Raw genomic sequence first — 20,626 nt, 5'->3', positions numbered from 1 at the left:
CAATTTCACAGGATTGCTGGAAAATTCAGATCATGATGTTTTAAAATGTGCTAATGTTAGAAAAACTTGAAAAATTTGAGACAAAGCAAGTGCCTCATAATTTTGATTATCTTTTAGGAGGATGTAAAATTTTTGTTCAAATTATTTTTTTAAATTGTATTATTTGTATCTACTCACATCATGTTTCCCCAGATTTATAGGCTTTATATATGTTCAAAAACCTTCTATGAGTTGATACTTTAACTTCAAACCCTTTATACTACTTTTTTTTAACCTCTTTACCATGAAGATCATTTACTTCTTCCATACAATAATATTACTTCTCTCTTTCTTATAAAGGTATATACCTTTACCTATAAAATCTTTCCCTTCTGAGGTTGTCAGATTTATGTCTACTTTTTCAAGAGCTTGTGAAAATATGCCTTTTCTAAAGTCTTTAAAACTATCTAAAATAGAGTAGGCAGCTGCTTTTTTAGAAATATATAAATGAATTAAAATATTACTGGTCTCATTGCTTTCTATGAATTTTGATATTGCATGGATAGAAAGCATTCTATAAAGCTTAGTTTTGGTGAAATTTCGTTTTCATTCTTCAGTAGGGTTTCCCATGGTTATGTCCAAGTGAGTCTGCTTTTTGATGAATGTTCTTGATTTTCTGCTTTCATCAAACTGAACTGATTAAAGTACCCACATCATCAATATAATATGCACGTGAGTTGTTCCTTGTTTAAATAGTTCCTGATTGTGGTTTGAAAGTGACCCTGAAGGCTCTGCCAGCAGAGTGCAAGGAAGTCCTTTGAAGTTGAAAAGCTTTCAAGCATAGGCCTGGTTGGTTATTGTCCTTGGTTTCTCAAGGAGAACCATGATGACATCACTATATTGGAGTCAGGTTACAGTGTGTCTGACTGGTTGATCATACCAGTATGACGATATGCCTACTCACAGAGTAGATGCCTGTCATTTAAAAACCAGTCAAGACGACTTTGCTGATGTTTACCATTGATTGACTTATAATGAGTAAACATCCCAATGAAATCATAGGTATTTCATGTTTTTGGTTTGATTCCCACTTGAGATATTAATTTGCTGAGTCATCCATATACTTTGTCTTATCCATTGCTGTCTTACCAACACACATTTTGAGAAATCTGACTAGGAGCAGAATTTCTCTGTGCTATGATCTGCTTTGGAGAATCTACAAAAGGGACTCTGCTGTATCAGTTGAATTTTTGCTGCTAAAGTGGAGACTGTATAAATTGATTAGGTATTCCATGCCATGTACATACAGTTGGTGTCTTTGGGAAATTGATTGTGAACATCTTTGTCTGTTTTCTTTCTAAGAAGACTAATGTAAAAGAAATTCAGAAGGTGTGGGAAGACAAACAGACTGAGATTATTTTCCCTTTTTCTTTTATGTTATTCCAAGCATATATTTTATTTAAAAAATTTTCTACAACCATACATCAACTTTGTGGCCTAAAGATACTGAATTACCTCTAAATTAGTCTTGTAGTTGATTAATCCTTAGTCAAAATAGTCATTCCTGGGCCTACTAAAGAAAAATGTTAAAATTTCATTCTTAAAATTAGGCTCAAGTGATGGCAGATGAATCTTTTTTAAAAATAAAATCAATAAATCAAATAAAATATTAGATTTCAAGATTCTAACGGTGAAGGATCTTTCTTTTTTGTAGAATTTTGATTTAAAAAAAATTAGTCAAGACATTAATTGATAGTAAGCAGTGAAAAGGTAATGGGGGAATGATGGTTATGATAGTTGGAACAAAAATAAGACATGAAATTCCACTGGGCTAGAAACCATCCTTTTACATTCATCCCACAGCTTGTTCAGCCATTTCCTAATTAATGGACATCCTCCCAGTTTCCAATATTTTGCCACTATAAAAAGGGCTTCTGTGAATATTTTTGCACATTTAGATCCTTTTTTCTTTTTTTAATGAACTCTTTGGTAAATAGATGTAATAGTAGTAATACTGGATCAAAGGGTATGCACAGTTTGGTTGCCTTTTGGATAAAGAGCTCCAAATTGTTCTCCAGAATGGATGGGGCATTTTACAATTGCACCTCTAGTGCATTAAGATCTCAATTTTTCTCATAGCCTCTCCCAGTTTTATTTTCCTTTTTTGTCATATAACCAATCTAATAGTGTGAGATAGTATCCAAAGTTTTAATTTTCATTTTTCTAATCAAGAGTGATTGAGAGCACTTTTTCATATGCCTATAGATAGCTTTGATTTCTTCATCTGAAAACTGCTTCTTCATATCGTTGGATTATTTATCATTTGGAAAATGACTTGTATTCTCATAAATTTGACTCCATTTTTTTTATTTGAGAAATGAAGCTTTTAATCAGAAATGCTTGCTGTAAAGATTGCTTGCTACCTTTCTGCTTTCCTTCTAATCTTGGTTTCATTAATATTTGTGCAAAAGCTTTTTAAAGTAATATAATGAAAATCGTCTATACATTTTGTAATGCTCTCTCTTTGATCATGAATTCTTCCTTTCTCCATATATCTAACAGGTAAGACTATGTTTTGTTCTTCTAAATTGTTTATGGTGTTACCCATTTTGTCTTGTGAGATGTTCTGTACCTGATTTGTGCCTTAATTATTTTTCAGCTTCCACAGCAATTTAATAATAGACTATTATTATATATATTGAGGGACTTAGTTTCTCACTTTTGAGCCAGGCCATCCCTGATAGGTCCCTGGAAACTGAGAAAGATTAAGCATGTCAGTTTGCTCCACTGTAACGATACTTACATATCTAATTTTTAAAATATCCCAGACCACCAATTCCCCGTATATGTTGTTTTCCCCATTATAACAAATTCCTTAGGGTTAGGGACTGTCTTTGCTTTTATATTTTTGTATCCTCAGCATTTAGTACAGTGCTGAGCATATATTAAGAACTTAATGCTTTTTTCATTCTTTCTCATGTTTGCTTCTGGGATGTTTAACATTTTTATTAATAACCTATAAAGGTATAGATGACATTTTATCAGGGAAGCAGATCACAAATGCTAACATGAGATGACAGTCCTATTCCCAAAATATCTTGGAAGACCAAAGCATTGTCTTAAATATAATGAAATGAAATTCAATAAAGAATGAATTTAGTCTCATATTTGAGTTTAAAAGCTCAATGGGGGAGGGGAGAAGAGGGAGGCAGATCAACTAGGTGGTGCAGTGGAATAGAGTACTAATCCTGGAGTAAGGAGGATCTGAGTTTAAATTCAGCCTCAAACACTCAGTAGCTTTGTAACTGGGCAAGTCATTTAATCCCAATTGCCTCCCTCCAAAAGCAAAAACAAAACAACAACCTGGCAAACACAACATAGGGGAACCATGATTAGATAGCAATTGGTTTGAAAAAGATCTGTGGCTTTAGGGGAGAGAAAGCTCAACATGAATCCCATGGCATATTGTAGCCAAAGAGTAAATAGGAAAATAATATTCCTTATTATTGTTCTATAAGAAACGATCAGCACCATGATTTCAGAAAGGCCTGGAGAGACTTACATGAACTGATGCTAAGTGAAGTGAGCAGAACCAGGTGATCATTGTACATGGCAACAGCAAGATTATATGATGGTCAATTCTGATGGACATGGCTCTTTCCAACAAGGAGATGATTCAGGCTAGTTCCAGTGATCTTGTGATGAAGAGAGCCATCTACACCCAGAGAGAGAACTGTGGGAACTGAGGGTAGTTAATAACATAGCATTTTCACTCTTTTTGTTGTTTGCTTATATTTTATTTTCTTTTTAAAATATTTCCTTTTTGATTTGATTTTCCTTATGCAGCAAAATAATTGTATAAATGTGTGCATATATTGTATTTAACATATATATTTTACCATGTTTAACATATGTTGAATTTCTTCCCATCTAGGGAGAGTGGATAAGAGGAAAGGGGGGAATTGGAACACAAGTTTTACAGGGGTTAATGTTGAAAAATTATCCATGCATATCATTTGAAAGTAAAAAGCTTTAATAAAAAAAATTTTAAAAGGAAAATGATATTCCTTCCATGGAGTATTATAGGCAGTCTGGGCTTCACAATTTAGAAATGACATGGATGAGTTGGAAATCCTCTTTAAAAAAAAAAGTCAATCAGGCTATTTAAAGCCCAAGATCCAAAGTATTATGAGGCTTTCTTGAAGGAATGTGGGGGGGGGGCGTACTTAACCTAGAGGAGAAAAGGAAAGCGATTGGACCCATTCATGTGGCACTAGGGGATGAAACCAGAGTAATAGAAGTTTGCAGAGGTAAATGAAAGGTTGGTGTCAGGGAAAATTACCTAACCTAAAAAATCGTAAAGATTCTTCTCTTTAGGATATATTCCATGAAAGTACAGATGACAACTTGTCTGATAATGAAGAGTAGGAATTTCTTTTGGGGTATAGGTTGGACTAATGACTGTTGACATTTCTTGATCTGTGAAATGATGATGCCCTGAAAGCAGTTCAGATGTCACCTTCCTCCACATAGGTTCTTGGGTCCTTGAGTTTTATCTCTTTCTTCAGTTATTTGTACTCATTTTCCTGTATTTGTAAGATCACGGGACCATAGTCTTAGAGCTGGAAGAATTCTCAGGTCTTTAGACCAAGCTCCTTTTGTAGATGAGAAAACTGAGATTAATATATTGTCTGGTGTCATTACACAGGTATTGAGAGCCAGAATTTGAAGCTCATGTCCTCTATTTTAAATCAAATGCTCTTTCCACTGTATCACTGTACCCTGCCCCAGAGAATATAACACCTTTGGAAGATAGGCATAATTTTGTTTCTGAATTTGTATTTCCAGAACCTTACATAGAGCCTTATGTGTAGTGGATGCTAAATAAGTACTTGTTGGATTGAATTTTTCATTATTCAAGATCTGATAATTCCTATTTATAACATGTTTCATGGAGCTGCAGAAGTTTTTGTCAGAAAAAGTCTAAATAGTTTAATCAAATTCCCTCTATTTCTTTTAAAATAAATCTTAAATTCTTATGAACTCTGTGATACTCTTAATGGGTAAACAACATGAAGATGAATAAATAATGGCATAGATTCTAAATCATTCACATTCTGATTAAAAATAAGTATTTCTCCTTTTAATCTTTTGCATTGTATACTGAAAATATTATCTTTGGCTTTTATGTAGGTGTTTATTTTCTTCCAATTCTACTCTTTATCATTCTATAGAAATAATTTTTATTTTGTATTTTATTGCACAGTAGTGTTCTGTTTCATTGATCACCATTTAATTCACTTCTTACCAATAGTTGGATATGATTGATATTTCTAATTTTAAAAACATTAGGAATAATGCAGCTATTGATATTTTTGGTGGAAGTGATTTTTTTCTTTTAATATCTTTGAAATATAATCCTAATGAAATTGTTACATTAAAGAGTATCTTCAATATTATTTTTTTATCTTTTATCTTGCCAAATCTTTTATGCTTATCTTTTATGCTTTTATCTTGCCAAATAGCTTTTTATAACATTAATTTTTTTTTTTTGTCCCATCAACCGCTTTCCCCTCAACCTAAAAAATTGAGTCTTGCTGATTTTTAGCTGTTTTGGATAGGAAAAAAACAAAACAAAACACTTTCCCCCCCAGCTGATGAATGCAATTTAGGTCAATTTCCCTTTCCCTTTCTTTCCAATTTAAGTTTTAGATACTGTAAAAATGCTAGCAGTTTCTATTGAAGTTCAGTTTTACAATCTGTTCATTTCTTTTAGAAGCATAAGATTTAAAGAGCTGAAAAGGACCTTTGAAGCCATTCTAAAACCCTTCATTTTTCAGGCAAGTAGACCAAGATTTAGAAAAACGAAATGATCAAAGATCCAGTTTACATAGAGGCTGTGTATACATCAATCATTTTGGGGAAAGGTTTGGTTGATGGTTCATGAAGATTTCTAAGATTAAAATTTTTAATTATTTTCTGGTTTTCAGTGATTTCTCTTATTTTAGTCTGTCATAATTATGATTACTTCATTTAATATCTAATAAATTTCATACTTGATTTCATTAGTGTGGGCATACCTTGCACCAATACATATTGTAATATCTTCATGAGATAGCAGAAAACCTTTGGGAGTTAGTTACTATGGATGAAATTTTTTTTTACCCCGTGATAAACTTGATGAGCCTTTCTAAGCTTAACTGGCTGGCTAGACCAGTCCAGAGTCAAGGCTATGCCTGAATCCTTTTTTACTTGCCTTGTGTTGTCATACCCTTTAAGAGACAGGTTTACTTCAAGGCCACAATGAAGAATTTGAGGATAGCAAAATGGTACTTATAATTTGCAAAAAATTTAAAAATCTTGCTCAACATTATTAAAACAAATATGACCTACAGTAAGAAAATTAGATATATAGACCCAATAAATTGAGAGCCGATTAATTTTTTACAAAAATATTTGTGGGTTTTTTTGTCTCAAACTCATTATTTTTTAAATTTAATGTCATTTGTTACAGGAAAATCTGATTTATATGGCCATTTATAAACTCCATAAAAGAAGCCAAACATATATTTCCCACCAAAGGATTTTTCAGCTTTGTTTTTAGAATTTTCAGATTCTATTAAAGTATTTTTTTAAATGTTTCCCCTCTTTTCTTCTCATATGACTTAGAAGTAAGCTTTGCAATAGTGGCTTGATTTGGCTGTAACTCTAAACATCCTTTTTTACTCATCTCAATTAATATTCAGTTGCCATGGAAATTTGCTGATACTGAACTGAATACAGCTACAGCTGAAGTTTAGGCATTGTTAATGTTTAGGTCGAGTACACTGATGATTAGAGCTCACAGTGCAATGGGAATAGAAAAAAGATCGGGCCCAAAGTACTTCCGTACAGATCTGCAAAAGTCTAAAACAAAAACCTATTTGGTTGGATTTAAATTCTTTTACTTTTTAGGAGATAAAACACTATAGAACTAGTAGCTCCTACTGATAGTTTTAATGCCCTTTTAATTATTATTATTATTATTATTTAGGAATATTGAAAAGAAAGCTAAGCATCAGAATTAGTTTTTTTAAAGCTAGAACTTTTTCATTTATTACACACTAAAATGCTAACTAGTTTTTCTTTCTAGTAAAAAAAAAATAAACCATTTAGATGTAATACCATGCTCTTGCATATTGTACTGCCATTAAAATCTGATGAGTCCCTTATATAATTTTCATTTTTAAAACCTCTCCTTTATATTGAAAGTTGAATGGTTTTTTTTTTTTTTGGTTTGATTATCAGTAGGTTTGCAAAATAACAAATCTTCCCTCATTCCAATTTCAGCATGTTGGACATGTGTATGATCATACAGATGACTATCTTTAGCTATGCCTGTTACATTCATTTGCAGTTCAAAATAGGAAGATTTGGTTCTCACTGAATTGATCATAAACTATCAGGTGACATCACCCAACAAGAGTCGAAGGAAGAAAAGCTTGATTGTTGGTAGATCCTGATTCTCTTCTTAGGGATCCCAAGGCAGCTAATTTTTGACCTGATAATGATAGGGGTTTGTTGATTTCTTGTGGCAGGTATCTAAGACACAGTAATAGCTAGCATTTATATAACACTTAAAGTTGGTAAAGCACTGCACACATATCTTGCTTTGTCCTTACAACAACCCTGGGAGATAGATATTATTATCACTCCCATTTTGCAGATGAGATAACTGGGCAGAGTTTAAATGATTTGTCCAGTGTTAAAAAGCTAGTTTGTGTCCAGGGCTGGATTTGAACATGTCTTGTTGTCTTCAAGTCTAGCATTTTATCCATTGTGCCACTTAACTGCCTCTGAAACATAACATTACTTAAAGGGGTAGAATGTTGGACTTGGAGTCAAGAATATCTGAATTCAAATGTTATCATAATGAATCACTTAAGAGCTTTATTATTTTTTAATTATGTAAATTTTCTTCACTTTGGTTCCTTATCTACAAAATGTGAGGCATTGAACTAATAGCCTATGAGAACCTTTCCAACTTCCAAATCTATAATATTAATATGTCCTACCATGATTTCTAAAGAACTAAAACCTGCGAACTTAGAGATGCACATGGATATAGGTGACACTTCCAGAAGGAACCTTAAAAAGTATTGGCAATTATTAATGCGTCTTAAGACCATAAGAGTATAGGTTGAATTTTCCTCATTGAGAAAAGAAAAGTGAATTTTGAGGTCAATAGCTGGCTAAGAAGGTGGTAGCAGTCTTAAGAATATGATTTGGAATTTTGGATCGCATTTCATAGTATCCTTGGGATGAAAAATTCCTGGTCAGAAATGGAGTATATCTTACAAAGACTGGTGAAAATATATTTGACCAGGTACCTTGTAAAATTTTTTAAGATGTAGACTAAAAAGAATCGGAAAGAAATATTATCTATTTTTATGTTCCAAGTTAGATTACACAAAATAGCCACAAAGAAGAATAGAAGCTGAAACACCTTAGAACTAAAAGAGCCAGTAGTAAAACTCATTTTTTCAGTGTCTACCTCTTCTTCCCCTTTTCTTCTTCTCACATTACCTAGATGTCTTTCCCCATTTCCTTCTTCAACTGAAAGCATGAAAAAGTGACCTCCCCCCATTTTTTTTTACCAAGGTGAACTCCTCTACATTTCTATTTTCCCTTAATTTCATTATATTCAGTTTTCTTGAACAAATCCCCCCCTCTGTCATCCCTGCTCTCACCATTTTTCAAAGAGAGACTTTGAGATACAGAGAGTATCTGTTTCTAGCTGCTTCTCTGCTGCCTACAAACTTTCTTATGCCTCCTCTATTCTTTAAAGAAAAAAAAAAAAGAAGAAAAATGATCTCACCATCCTGCTAGTTGTCCTTCCTACCTCTTTTTTCCTGCCTTTAATCCTTGAAAAAAAACTAAGTTTTCTATAATATAGAATCTCAATTTCCTCTCTCCATCCATTTCTAAACTCATCTGAATTGATTTTATCATTCAATTGGAGCTACTGTCCAAGATTATCAGTAGTTTCTTAATTACTAAATCAAAACACTTTTCCCTAATGAAACTGAAAAAGGTAAATTGTAGCTTCCCACTTAAGTATATGTTCGCTTGACAAATGTAAGATCTGAGAGGCAGAGTTAGATGGCAGTTCTGAAAAGGTCTAGGGGGTGTGAGCAAACCTCAATTTCTAATGACTGATCAGTAATGTGGCCAAAATAGTTAATACAATTTTTGTCATGCTGTAGGAGTGAGAGAACGCTTTCAGAGTAGTCCAACTATATTCTAACCTTTTCTTGATTCTATCCCACAGTTATCTGTCTCTTACATAGAGTCCATGAAATTGTCAGTGCTTTGCTGAAGTCCAGATCTCAAGGCTAAAGTTTAGGCTGTCCTAATGTCGTGTTCATCAATTTATCTTGATATTGTATTCTTAACCTTTTTGGTGACATCACCCTTTTGGCCATCTGGTGAAGCTTGTGAATTTCTTTTCAGAATGATTTTAAATGTATAAAATACATGGAGTTCCAAAGGAAACGAATAATTTTGAAATAGCTATCTGAATTCTTTTTTGAAACTAAGTGCATGGACTTCCAGGGAGAACCCCTACTTTAGATATTGCTTAGCACATTCATATTTATTTTTGAAAAAAATTTTCACTTTGAATGGTTTGGCACTATATGATAGATTAGGATTTTAGAATTCCAACTAGATGGAACTTTAGAAATCTTCTGTTTAACCTCATTTTACAAATGAGGGAAATCAAGTATTTTATTATTATTATAAAAGGTTATAGTTTTTTAAAAATCGCTTTTCTCTGTGTGTGGTTGGTTATGCTCTATTCTCTTGGGAACAAGTTTTTCTTTCTTTTCCTCATTGTCTTCCTCCTCCTCCTGAGAGACATTTAGAATTAAGTGACTTGCCCAAGTCTCACAGCTAGGAAGTATTAAGTGTCTGAGGATGGGTTTGAACTTAAGTCTTCCTGATTTCAGGGCTGGTAATCTATCCACTGCATTACTTAGCTGCCCCTATTTCTTCTTTTAAAAAGATATTTTATTGGTGTCATTTTTCATCAGAGTCAGTTGAGCAAAAATATCTAGTACAGGGACCCTTTATGATGCTGTATGCATCATTCTGTACCCTTAATCCTTTTCCTAGAAAAGGTTTGTATGTTTTATTATCTATTCTCTGGGACCACTATTGGGTTCTATACTTATTTAGAGTCAGAATAGATTTAGAGCTGGTAAAAAGGACCATAAAAGTCGTGTCGTCCAAAATCCTGATTAAGCTGAGGCCAGGGGAGATTCTGATAATAGGGAATTTTTAGGAAAATCACTCGGCAGCTGTGTGGTATAGCAGTGAATTATATGAAGAAACTTGAGATACAGAAGCCATATGACAAAGGCCTGGGGTAGTGGTTGTATTGAATACAAGGAAAGGAATGAATGTGAAATGCTGTGGAGATAGAAAGGAGATTTGGCATCTAATTGGATATGTGAGGCAAAAGAGAATGCAGAGTTGAGACTAAAGTCGTGAGCCTGATGTCAGTTTTGGACAAACTGACTTTGAAGCCCTATAGAAAATCCTTTTTGGAATGTTCTAAAGGCTGCTGGCAGTAAGAATGAAGCTTGAAAGGTTTGGTTATCTCACTCTGTAAGTGCATAGAGATCATAAATAAACTCATGGAAACCAATGAGGTTATCAAAGAAAAACATAGAAAAAAGAGGAAAAAGTCCAAGATCCAGACTTCGTACCTACAATTAGGGGGCATTAGATGAATGATGATCCAAGATAGATGGGGGAAAGGGAATAAGTATTTACATATGTATTTCAGCTGGAACACATGCCTGGAATAACCTAGCTTTCTTGAAACTTCTTTTATTGGTATCTTTTGTTTCTGAATATGTCCCTCCCTTACCCAGTGAACTCTTATGTGGCAAAGTAAATGCAGTACTAGACCTGAAGCAGGGAAGACAGGAATTCAAATGTGACCTTAGATACTTTTTAGCTATGTGACCCTGGACAAGTCACTTAACTATTAGCTATTTCCTTATCTGCAAAATGAAGATAATAATAGCACTTAACTTCCCATGGTTGTTTTGAGAATCAAGTGAAATAATTGTAAGCTGTTTAACAATGTCTGGCCGATCATAAGTAACACATAAATACTAGCTATTATTATTATTATTATCATCATCAAAGCAGTTCAGCAAAGCTAACCAACATGTCAGCTGAGTTTGGAATATGCAATGTTGAAATTTGTTTTTAAAAACTTTTAGGGATAGAACAATATTAAGTAACTTGATACATTCAGCACAATGTCATTTGTAATTTTCAAGCATGCATTTGGAAGATAAAACCATCTTTGTAAGTTCTTCCATCTAGATTGTACTGGACATCCTGTGTGATCAGGGCAAGTATTTTAAGTAGATATGATTGTTTTCTTTGGTTGACCTTAATATTCACTGGGTTGGCATCTTAACTTCTTCAGGTTTCTAATGTCAAAAGTAACAACAATGTGGCATGTGGAAATATATATATATTATAAAACCTCAGGATATCAAAAGGAAGTTTGAATAGATCTTATCTGTCGGATTTGGGGGAGCACGTCAATAATATTTGCACAAAATGAGGTTCATGTGATGCATTTTGAATTACTAGAGGGAGAACCACATCTCTAGATTACTCATCGATATTTTTAAAAATATTTTATACTTAAAGACTGATATATAGAGGGCAAGTCTTAAAGTCAGAAATGCTAAGTTCCAGTTCTCCCTCTGAAATATAACAACTTAGTGTAATCATGGGCTTCAGTACCTAAACTAACATTCAAAAACTAAGCAACAGAGGAGTTGCCAGTTTGTATAGGTGGAGGGAATTTCCATATTTGGAAATCAATACATCTATAAAAATCATAGGTCTAGAGCAAATAATTTCATCAAGGTCTGTATTTGTAAAAATAATTAGCACAATGCCTGGCACATTTGTATTTAATAAGTATTTGTTTTCTCTTCCCCTTCATGAGAACAGGGATAATGGCAAAGTAAGACAATACTAAATGGATTGATATAGTAGAATCTCTGTATTTTGAGTCAGCACTGGAACCTAAGATCCAGCAGAAACCCCTGAAACACAACTCTGTTGTGTTCTAGAAGTACTATTGACTGGGTTAGTCCTCCAGACAATGTGATGAAACTATTCTTATGATCTAGGAAGTCGGCAAACATTCAATAAATGTCTGCTGTATACCAGACATTGCTAAAGGCTGTGGTTACAAAGACATTCTGTGCTCTCAAAGAGCTCACAGTTTAATGAGGGAGACAACATATAATTAACCGAGTATAAACAAGCTATAAAAAGGATGCATTAGAAATAACCAATAGAAAAATGCGTTAGAATTAAGAGAGATTAGTAAAGACTTACAGAAGAAGATGGGTTTTAGCTGGGACTTGAAGGGAGCCAGGAGACAAAGCTGAGAAGGGAGAACCTTCCAGGCATGGGAGAAGGCTAGTGAAAATGTCCAGAGCTGAAAGATGGAGTTCAGTGTCTCTGGATCCCAGAATATGTGGTGGAGTGTAAAGTATAGGGCAAGTAGAAGGGAGGGTGATAAGGATTGTAGATTAGCCCTAATAAAACCATTGGTAATTATCAGCTTCACATAGAGAATAGTAGAATGAGTGACTTTCTTTAATGTTATAGTACCAGGAAAAGGTAAGATAAATTGCATAAAGCTGGCTTTGAGTCCAACTCTCTTAGAAGCCTGGAGTCAATAGGCTGTGAGATCAAATCCACTCTTATTTAACTATGTGATCCCAGGTAAGTGAGCAAAATAAATTAAAACTTATTCATCATTAATGTATATGATTGAAATCAAATTATATATCTTCTCTAAGTAACATATTAAATATTTAATCTTATCTCATAACATTTCTCCAATGATAAGAATGTTGTTTCTATTCAATAAGTGTGAAATTCTTAATGAATAGGCAGGAAAGTTAGAGATTAAGGTTTTGAGCTTAAATCTAGGATCACATTGAACCAATAAATGAAGGCAGTAGCTACAAATGTTTTGATCTTCTCCAATCCAGCATTATAACAAGCCAGGATCCTTAGAAAGGAAAAGTGGTTGTTCCACCCCATCCCCACTTTCCCAGTCTGTTTTCCAGTGCAATCCCTAAGGCCATCTCTGATTCTGAGCATTCAGGAACTATTCTTCATGCATAGAATTCTTTCTTATCTTTACCTTATGGTTTCCCTCAAATAGCAGCTAAAATCTCACCTTCTACTGGAAGTAATCCTGCTTATCTTCCTATCTGACTGCTGTCAGTTTTTCTTCACTGGATTTTTGTCTGGGTCATGCCTTCTAATCAAAGATAACTCACAGAGCTCTATCTTGGGCTTTCTTCTCTTTTTTCTCTACATGATTTCATTGGTGTTCCTACTAGTTCCCATGGATTCAATTATTTTTATCCAATGATTCTAAGATTTACTTATCCAGCTCCAGCCTCCTTCCATCTCCACCTAGATGTCCTACTGTGGGTATCTTAAAAATCAACATGTTCAAAACTGAAATGATTCTCTATCCTCCAAGCATTCCCCTACTCCACCATCCTTCTAGTCATCCACATATGGCTTGACATTTATATATTTATTTATCATGAAGACAACATCTTACATACATTACCTAATGTAATTTTGTTCTATTGAAAGAATTTCGTTGTGTAATATGATCAATTCTATATTGTCAATTTTTATTAATAATACTGTGGGATTTCATTAAATCAGTATATGGCCTCAAAATCCGTTTTTCTTATTTTAGTTAGGAATCCAACTGTGTAATTCCAGTTATTCATATGTCATTTTATTTCTCTAAGATGTTATGATTTCTTAGGAAGAAAACTTTTGTCTAGCATTATTTTAATACCCAGCTACTTAATGCTTTTTTGTTATTTCTTTTATAAAGAGAAGCTATTGTTTCTTATTCCTCTCTTTTATGATATGATCATATCTTCAAGATATGTCACAATACTGAGTTATGATGGATTATCTGGGAATATCGGATATTTTTCTCATTTTATAGAATGGTTAGGGAAACTTAGCAAATCTTGAGAATATGAGTTAAAAACTAAATTTCTAAGCCATTTTATTAATATATTTCTCAGTTTTTCTGATTCTTTGAAAATTAATTACATTCTTTGGAAAAATAAAAGTGAAATTTTTCCTTAATTTATTTTAATAACATAGAATGTTATACAATTACTTCTTATTGTCCAAAGTTCTTTGGAAAATATAGTTAAGTATGTTAACTTACTCTAGTTCTACAAGCACGTTATCATTTAAAATGTTCATGAATACTTTTTTAAAATTTGTTTTTCAGATAAATGAATTGGTGGATGCTCGAGATGATTCCCTTGGCTCTTGGTTTGAAGCTAATATAAAGAGTGTGTCCCCAGCAAGAAAACAACTTAAAAGTGGCAAAGCTAAAGCAAAGAGTGGCAAAAGGACTAATGGAAATTTAAATCACGATCATTCCAGAGGCAACACAAATAAGTTGGATAGTGCACCTTCCACATCTCACTCTCATTCTGTGAACAGTGAAGATGTTGTTTATTATATCAAGTATGATGAGTAAGTGGTCGTGCTATTATGAAGACCTTATTCATATTTGCTTTGGTTTGTGGAAGCCAAAAGTCTGAAGAAGACAAAGGAATCTTAACATGAAAGGATCAGTGTTAGAATTCAAAATTATATTCAAGAAATCATGTTTTTTAAAACTAATTTGTAATTTTTTTAAAAAGAAAAATTTGAGTTAATGAATATTAATGATTGCCTAAAGATAGTCTCAATATTGAATCATTCTTTACTTATAGGTGGTTTTCATATATGATCAATTCCCCTCTTCTTCTGCTTTGAAATTTGAGATAAAAGTATAAAACAATATTTCTGTAGTTTCTTAATCCTATAGCAAAATTATATATTGTCCACTGGCAAATGTCATAATAGAAAACCATGCAATTTAGAACTCTTAAAAATATTGAATGGCATGATGTGACCCAAATTTATAAGATAATAGTCATATACTACAAGTAAAGTAAGAATCATTATTTTTAGTATTGTTATTGAATTAGCACATTGTGTTTGAGATAGAAATCATCCTCCTAGTTATGAATTTTTCTAAGTAGAATTGAATAATGCTTATATTTTGACACCCCCCCAAAAAAATATGCTTTTGTATTTTAAAACACTACTAAAGATAAGCCATTGGTACAAACATATTCCCAGCGATAAAATAGGAGAAGCCTTAAATTTTTCTGTTAGAACTAAGTGACCAAAAAAAAAAATCAAAATCATTTTTGAACATATTTTGTTTAAAATAACATATTTTTGTCTTATAAAAGAATAAAAAATACAAAAAAACATACATTAGGGAGTTTCCTCTCAGAAAATAACCTATTGCAAATTTGTGCCCATCAATTCAGATTTCCAAGTTAACTTAATAGGATTCAGAAATAGATATTTCCAGGTTATGCTTTTCCTAACTGTTGTTTTAAGTTGTTCCTCTTCCCCTTGTCCTGTGCTGTTTGATTCTTATCATGCTTGCTATTATGAGCTCTACTTTTGATTGTTTTGAATCATCATGAAGTTCACCATTATAACAGGCCAGCATAAGTGGCTGTGATCTTGGTTGGAATGGACAGAAGGGCTTAATAAGAATAGTTGAAAGTTGAGACTGCTAAAAGGACTGGCAGTAAAGAAGTTAAGGAGAGTGGAAAGCTTTGGGAACTGAGCACTGTGATTTACCTACCCCTTATTCAGTTTGTTTTAGACACAAGTAAAATTAAAATTTACTTGTGAACAGTTTAATTTTATAGTGTGTTAAGGTTTACAGTTTTTTTTCTAGAAATAACCGAGTAAGTTTAGCAATACAAATATTGCCCTCGTTTTGTAGATAAGAAAATTGAAGTTCAGAGTTATTGTTTGACAGGATTAACATAGCCAGTAAATATTGTTACAGAATTCAAACTCAGGCCTCTTCTGAACTCCCAAGTCAGGACTCTTTCAAGCACAAGATAGCTATCATTTTTTTTTTAATAACCATGCTTAACTGTGGAATACTCTTGTCATTCATGAACATTCATATGCACTTGAAAACATAAACTTAAAGAAAAGTGGTCTTGATTTCTTAGCATTCTGCTTTATTCATGTAAAGATTTTGCTAATTGATTACTTTTAGTTGGTCTTTTGTTTCTCAGAGTCTTCTGTAGCTTTTGTTTTAGTTAAACTATTTTTGAAATATCTCTCATTTCTTCTAACTTCAATGAAACTTTCTGATATTTATAAATGTGAAGTCTTATGGAAAAATTTCTTTTGCTTGCCTAAGATCATGTGATCTAGGATAGTTTTAAACTTATGTTTCTATCAGAGCTCTTTCAAAGATATATTGGTACTGGTTACCTAATGAATAAATTATAATTTTTGCATAGAATTGATAAAAATATCACTTTTATTCTTTCATAATGAACAGCTTGAACTCTGTCTCTAATAATGTAATTGAGAGATCAGACCATACTGTCAAACTCATCTGGCAGGATAATCACCTGGAAGGAACCACAGAATTACCAAGCAGGGAAACAACAATTTGGGGTTATTAATTGTAGGAATATGTAACCCTAAGTAATTTGAAGATTCCCAGAACCATTGTTCATTTTTATTAAAATATAAACTCCAAAAGAAAAAGGACTATTTAATTTTTGTATTAGTTTTCCCAGCCCTTAATTCAGTGTCTGATTCTTGTCAATTGGTTCTTTTTTTATTGGTTTAACAAATATTCACTGAATATTTGTGAATATATCTGCATCATTATACACAGTAGAGTGTGAAACCCTGGGGAAATAGAAAGATTAAGTAAGGCAGCCTCTGTCCTGTGAGTTTACAGTTTCTGTGTAATATTACAAAGGCAGCTTTCCTACACAGTATTACTTAAATAGTTTGTCCTTAAATATGTTAGAGTTGGAAAACAAAGTTCAGTTGGATCTCTGGCTGTCATTTTACTTTGTACTGTTTTACTTTATTGTAGCCATAGTAATCATTGTTCATAATGATGATCCAAGCAAATTAAAGTTGAAATAAAAATTCAGTTTGGCTCAAGTATGAGGGCAGTAAATCAACATAAGATTGTAAAAATAGGTTGGTATTATTTTGTTGGGTCTTTGATTACCAGTTTAAGAAATCTAACCTTTTAAATTTGTGGGTAGTAGAGAGCTACTAGAGATTTTCAGCCTGGAGAGTGATTTAATTAACTGCACTATATAGAAAGAATTTGAGGGAAATCATAAGTTAGAAAGATATTACAGAAGGCTTCTCTAAAGTTTCCTTCTAATTCTAAATCTGTGATCCTATAAATACAAATTTTCTACCTAGGATAACTATAGAAGAATATTGGAGCTAGTGATAGAGATTGGGCAGTTTACAGAAGCAAGACCAAGAGGAGTTAAGAGCCCTCAGGAATGTATTAATTCTTCATTCCCAGGCTCAAACAATAGAACTCAGTACCTTCACATTGTTCTGTTTGTCTGAAAAAAGTTAATAAACTTTCTCCAGCTATTTAGAATGGATATTGGAGAAACAGTGTCCTAAACCAATCTGGTACCTCTAGTTAGATCTTTTTTTCCCATAATATATTTTTATTTCATTAAATATTTCCTAAATACATGTAAAAATGTTTGACATTGATTTTTAAAAAATTTTAGCTCAATACTCTCCCTCTTTCCTCCCCCTTTCCCCTTTTTTGAAAAGGCAAGCAGGAGGCAGCTAGGTGGTACAGCAGATAGAGCACCAGCTCTGAAGTCAAAAGGACCTGAGTTCAAATCTGGTCTCAGACACTTAACACTCCCTAGCTGTGTGACCCTGAGCAAGTCACTTAACCTTAATTGACTCAATTAAAAAAAAAAAGAAAGGAGAAAAGGTAACTATTTTTATATAGGTTATATATATATATATATATACAGTCATGCAAAAATGTTTCCATATTAATCATGTTGCAAAAGAAAACACAAAAAAAAGAACAAGAAAAATAAAAATTTTTTAAGTGTGCTTCATTCTTTCTCTGAAAATGAACTGCAACTTGCATCATTGTCTCTTGTCTCTTAGATCAATTGTCTCTTAGATCAATTTGTTAGAATAGCTAAGTTTTTCACAGTATATCATCATATAATATTGCTATTATTGTGTACAGTGTTCTGGTTCTGCTCACTTCACTTTGTATCAGTTTATGTAAGTTTTACCAGGTTTTTGTGAAATCATTCTGCTCATCATTTTTAAAAACACATTAATGTTCCATCACAATCATATACTAACTTGTTCAGCCATTTCCCAATAAATGAACTTTCACTCAATTTCCAATTCTATCATAACAAAAAAAGGAGCTACCATATGTGTGTGTATGTGTGTATACACTTACACATATATATATAATAGTATACATACGCTATATTGTACTATATAGATTACTTTTTCCTTTTCTTTGATTTCTCTGGAATAGTATTCTTTGGTAGTATTAATGAATCAAAGGGTAGGCACAGTTTTATAATCCTTTGGATGTAGTTCCAAATCTAGTAAGGTCTTAAATGTAAGGTTTTCTTGAAATCACAATTCTCAAGTATATGTTAGATCATTAATTCCATTGCCTTTTAAAAGAAACTTGATAAAATATAGACCTTTAAAACGGCTATGTAAAAGTCAGAGAAATGACAATTTCCAAAATCCATACAGGTCAGACCTTTTTTAAATGGGAGCATAAGGAAAGATGCAATTTCTATGGTCCATAAAGAATGATAAATATTTCAAAACTAATCTTTTTTAGAACTGTTGGCTTCAGTAATATGGAAATGCTCTAAATCACTATTGATTGGAGAAATCTGAGCTATGACTCCACACCTATCAGATTGTCTAACATAACAAGAAAAGTAACACATTGAAAGGGAGGTGGGGAAATTAAAACACTAATGCACTGTTGGTGAAGTTGTATATTGATTCAGCCATTCTGTAGACCAATTTGGTGGAACTATGCCACAAGAGCTATAAAATTGTGCATATTCTTTGACTAAGCAATACCACCACTAGGTCTGTATTCCAAAGAGATTTTTTTAAAAAGGAAAAGAAACTGCCTATATGTACAAAAATATTTTTAGCCACTCTTTTAGTGGTGGTGAGAACTGGAAAGAGAAGGGATGTCTATCTATTGGGGAATGAACAAGTTGTTTGTATATGATTGTGATGAATATTGTTGTGCTGTAAGAAATGATGAGCAATCATCATTATTAGTGCTGTCTTCTTCCTCAATACTTTATACTTGTTTCTCTTTGTACCTGTTGTGTCTCCACAGTAAAGTCCTAGAGGGCAGAGGCTATTTCTATTTTTGTATCCCTAACAGCCTCCATGGTACCTTGTGCATAATAAATGGCTCTTAATATCTGTTTAATTGAATTGGAGAGGGAATAGTAGTGGCTGACAATGAATATGCAGAATCCTATAATAATAAATTCAGAGGATTTTATGTTTGAAGATATTGTTTCTAAATCTTGTCTCCTGTTGAGTAATTCCATATCCTTGGGTAGTTCATTTGGGTTTGGTGGCACTTCAGTGTCTTTTAAAAGAGGAGATTAGATTAGATAATCTCTAAATCTACTTTCAATTCTAAATCATATGAACTTCACTTTAGTTTTTTTTTTTTTAGCATAATTGTGAATTAAGGATATCCCCAGATTTGTAAAGATTTAATCATGGAAATAATTTCACATCAGTGAATGGTAAGAAGCCTTAACGTTAGATTCTAGGCAAACTTTGTCCTTCTAAGCATATCCTCTAACCATCTGTGGTAGAGTGGAGACATGAAATGGATTTGACTACTTGGAGAGACCCATGATGTAAAATGATTGTCATGTTTTGGTTTCTAAAGCTGAATGGGTTTGAGAATTACCTAATGTAGAAACATATTATATTATCCTGATTTCCCAAGGAGACATTTGGCAAGTATGTTTATAGTTTTTTCATGTCTGTTTAATTTTTAATTAGTATGATGTTCTTTTGTGGTGATTATTTTTAATCATAGCTTTCATTAAAAAAGAGAAAACTTCAAAAGAAACATCAGTGATGCTATCACTATATGATTTGAACTTTGTAGGATTAAGTCTTAAGAGAAAATTGTCTATCAAAAATAGCTGAATAATTTATATTACATTATCAAGAGGAGATGATCAATTTATAATAATTTCTTTAAGATAGATTTTAAAAACTTTTGTATTCTTTGTCTGACAAATTTATTTTTTAACGAGTACTTAATCACTAGACCTTTGAAATTATCTTGCCTAGACTTTGACATTGCAATATCTTCTAACTTAGAGCTCTCCAACTTTCCTTTATGTTCTGTTATTGGTTTCTCCTTCTCCTGTCATCTAAATAGGGTATTTCTCAGAGTTGCATTGCCTTTTAGCCTCCTCCACTTCTTTAAATCAGGGCTTCTTAACCTTTTAAAAATCCACATTTACCCTGGATCTACAGGTTTACAAAATAGATACACAAATTAAACATTTACTGATAATAAATCATAATTTTGCAAATCCCACATTCAGTTACAAAACACCATATGAGT

At 32.7% G+C, this 20,626-nt stretch overlaps 1 protein-coding gene across 3 annotated transcripts in view; it reads left to right on the top strand.

Moving 5' to 3' along the window:
• UHRF2 (ubiquitin like with PHD and ring finger domains 2) overlaps window positions 1–20,626 on the top strand; it is a 152,509-nt gene that overhangs the window by 42,361 nt on the left and 89,522 nt on the right. For all 3 annotated transcript variants that reach the window (XM_031961956.1, XM_031961949.1, XM_031961946.1), the window contains one exon: window positions 14,354–14,604. In XM_031961956.1, coding sequence (XP_031817816.1) covers window positions 14,354–14,604 — 251 coding nt within the window. The remainder of the gene's footprint in view (window positions 1–14,353; window positions 14,605–20,626) is intronic.

Source organism: Sarcophilus harrisii, chromosome 1, assembly GCF_902635505.1.
Source record: "Sarcophilus harrisii chromosome 1, mSarHar1.11, whole genome shotgun sequence".
Taxonomy (NCBI): domain Eukaryota; kingdom Metazoa; phylum Chordata; class Mammalia; order Dasyuromorphia; family Dasyuridae; genus Sarcophilus; species Sarcophilus harrisii.
This window is presented reverse-complemented; position numbering and strand designations above follow the sequence as displayed.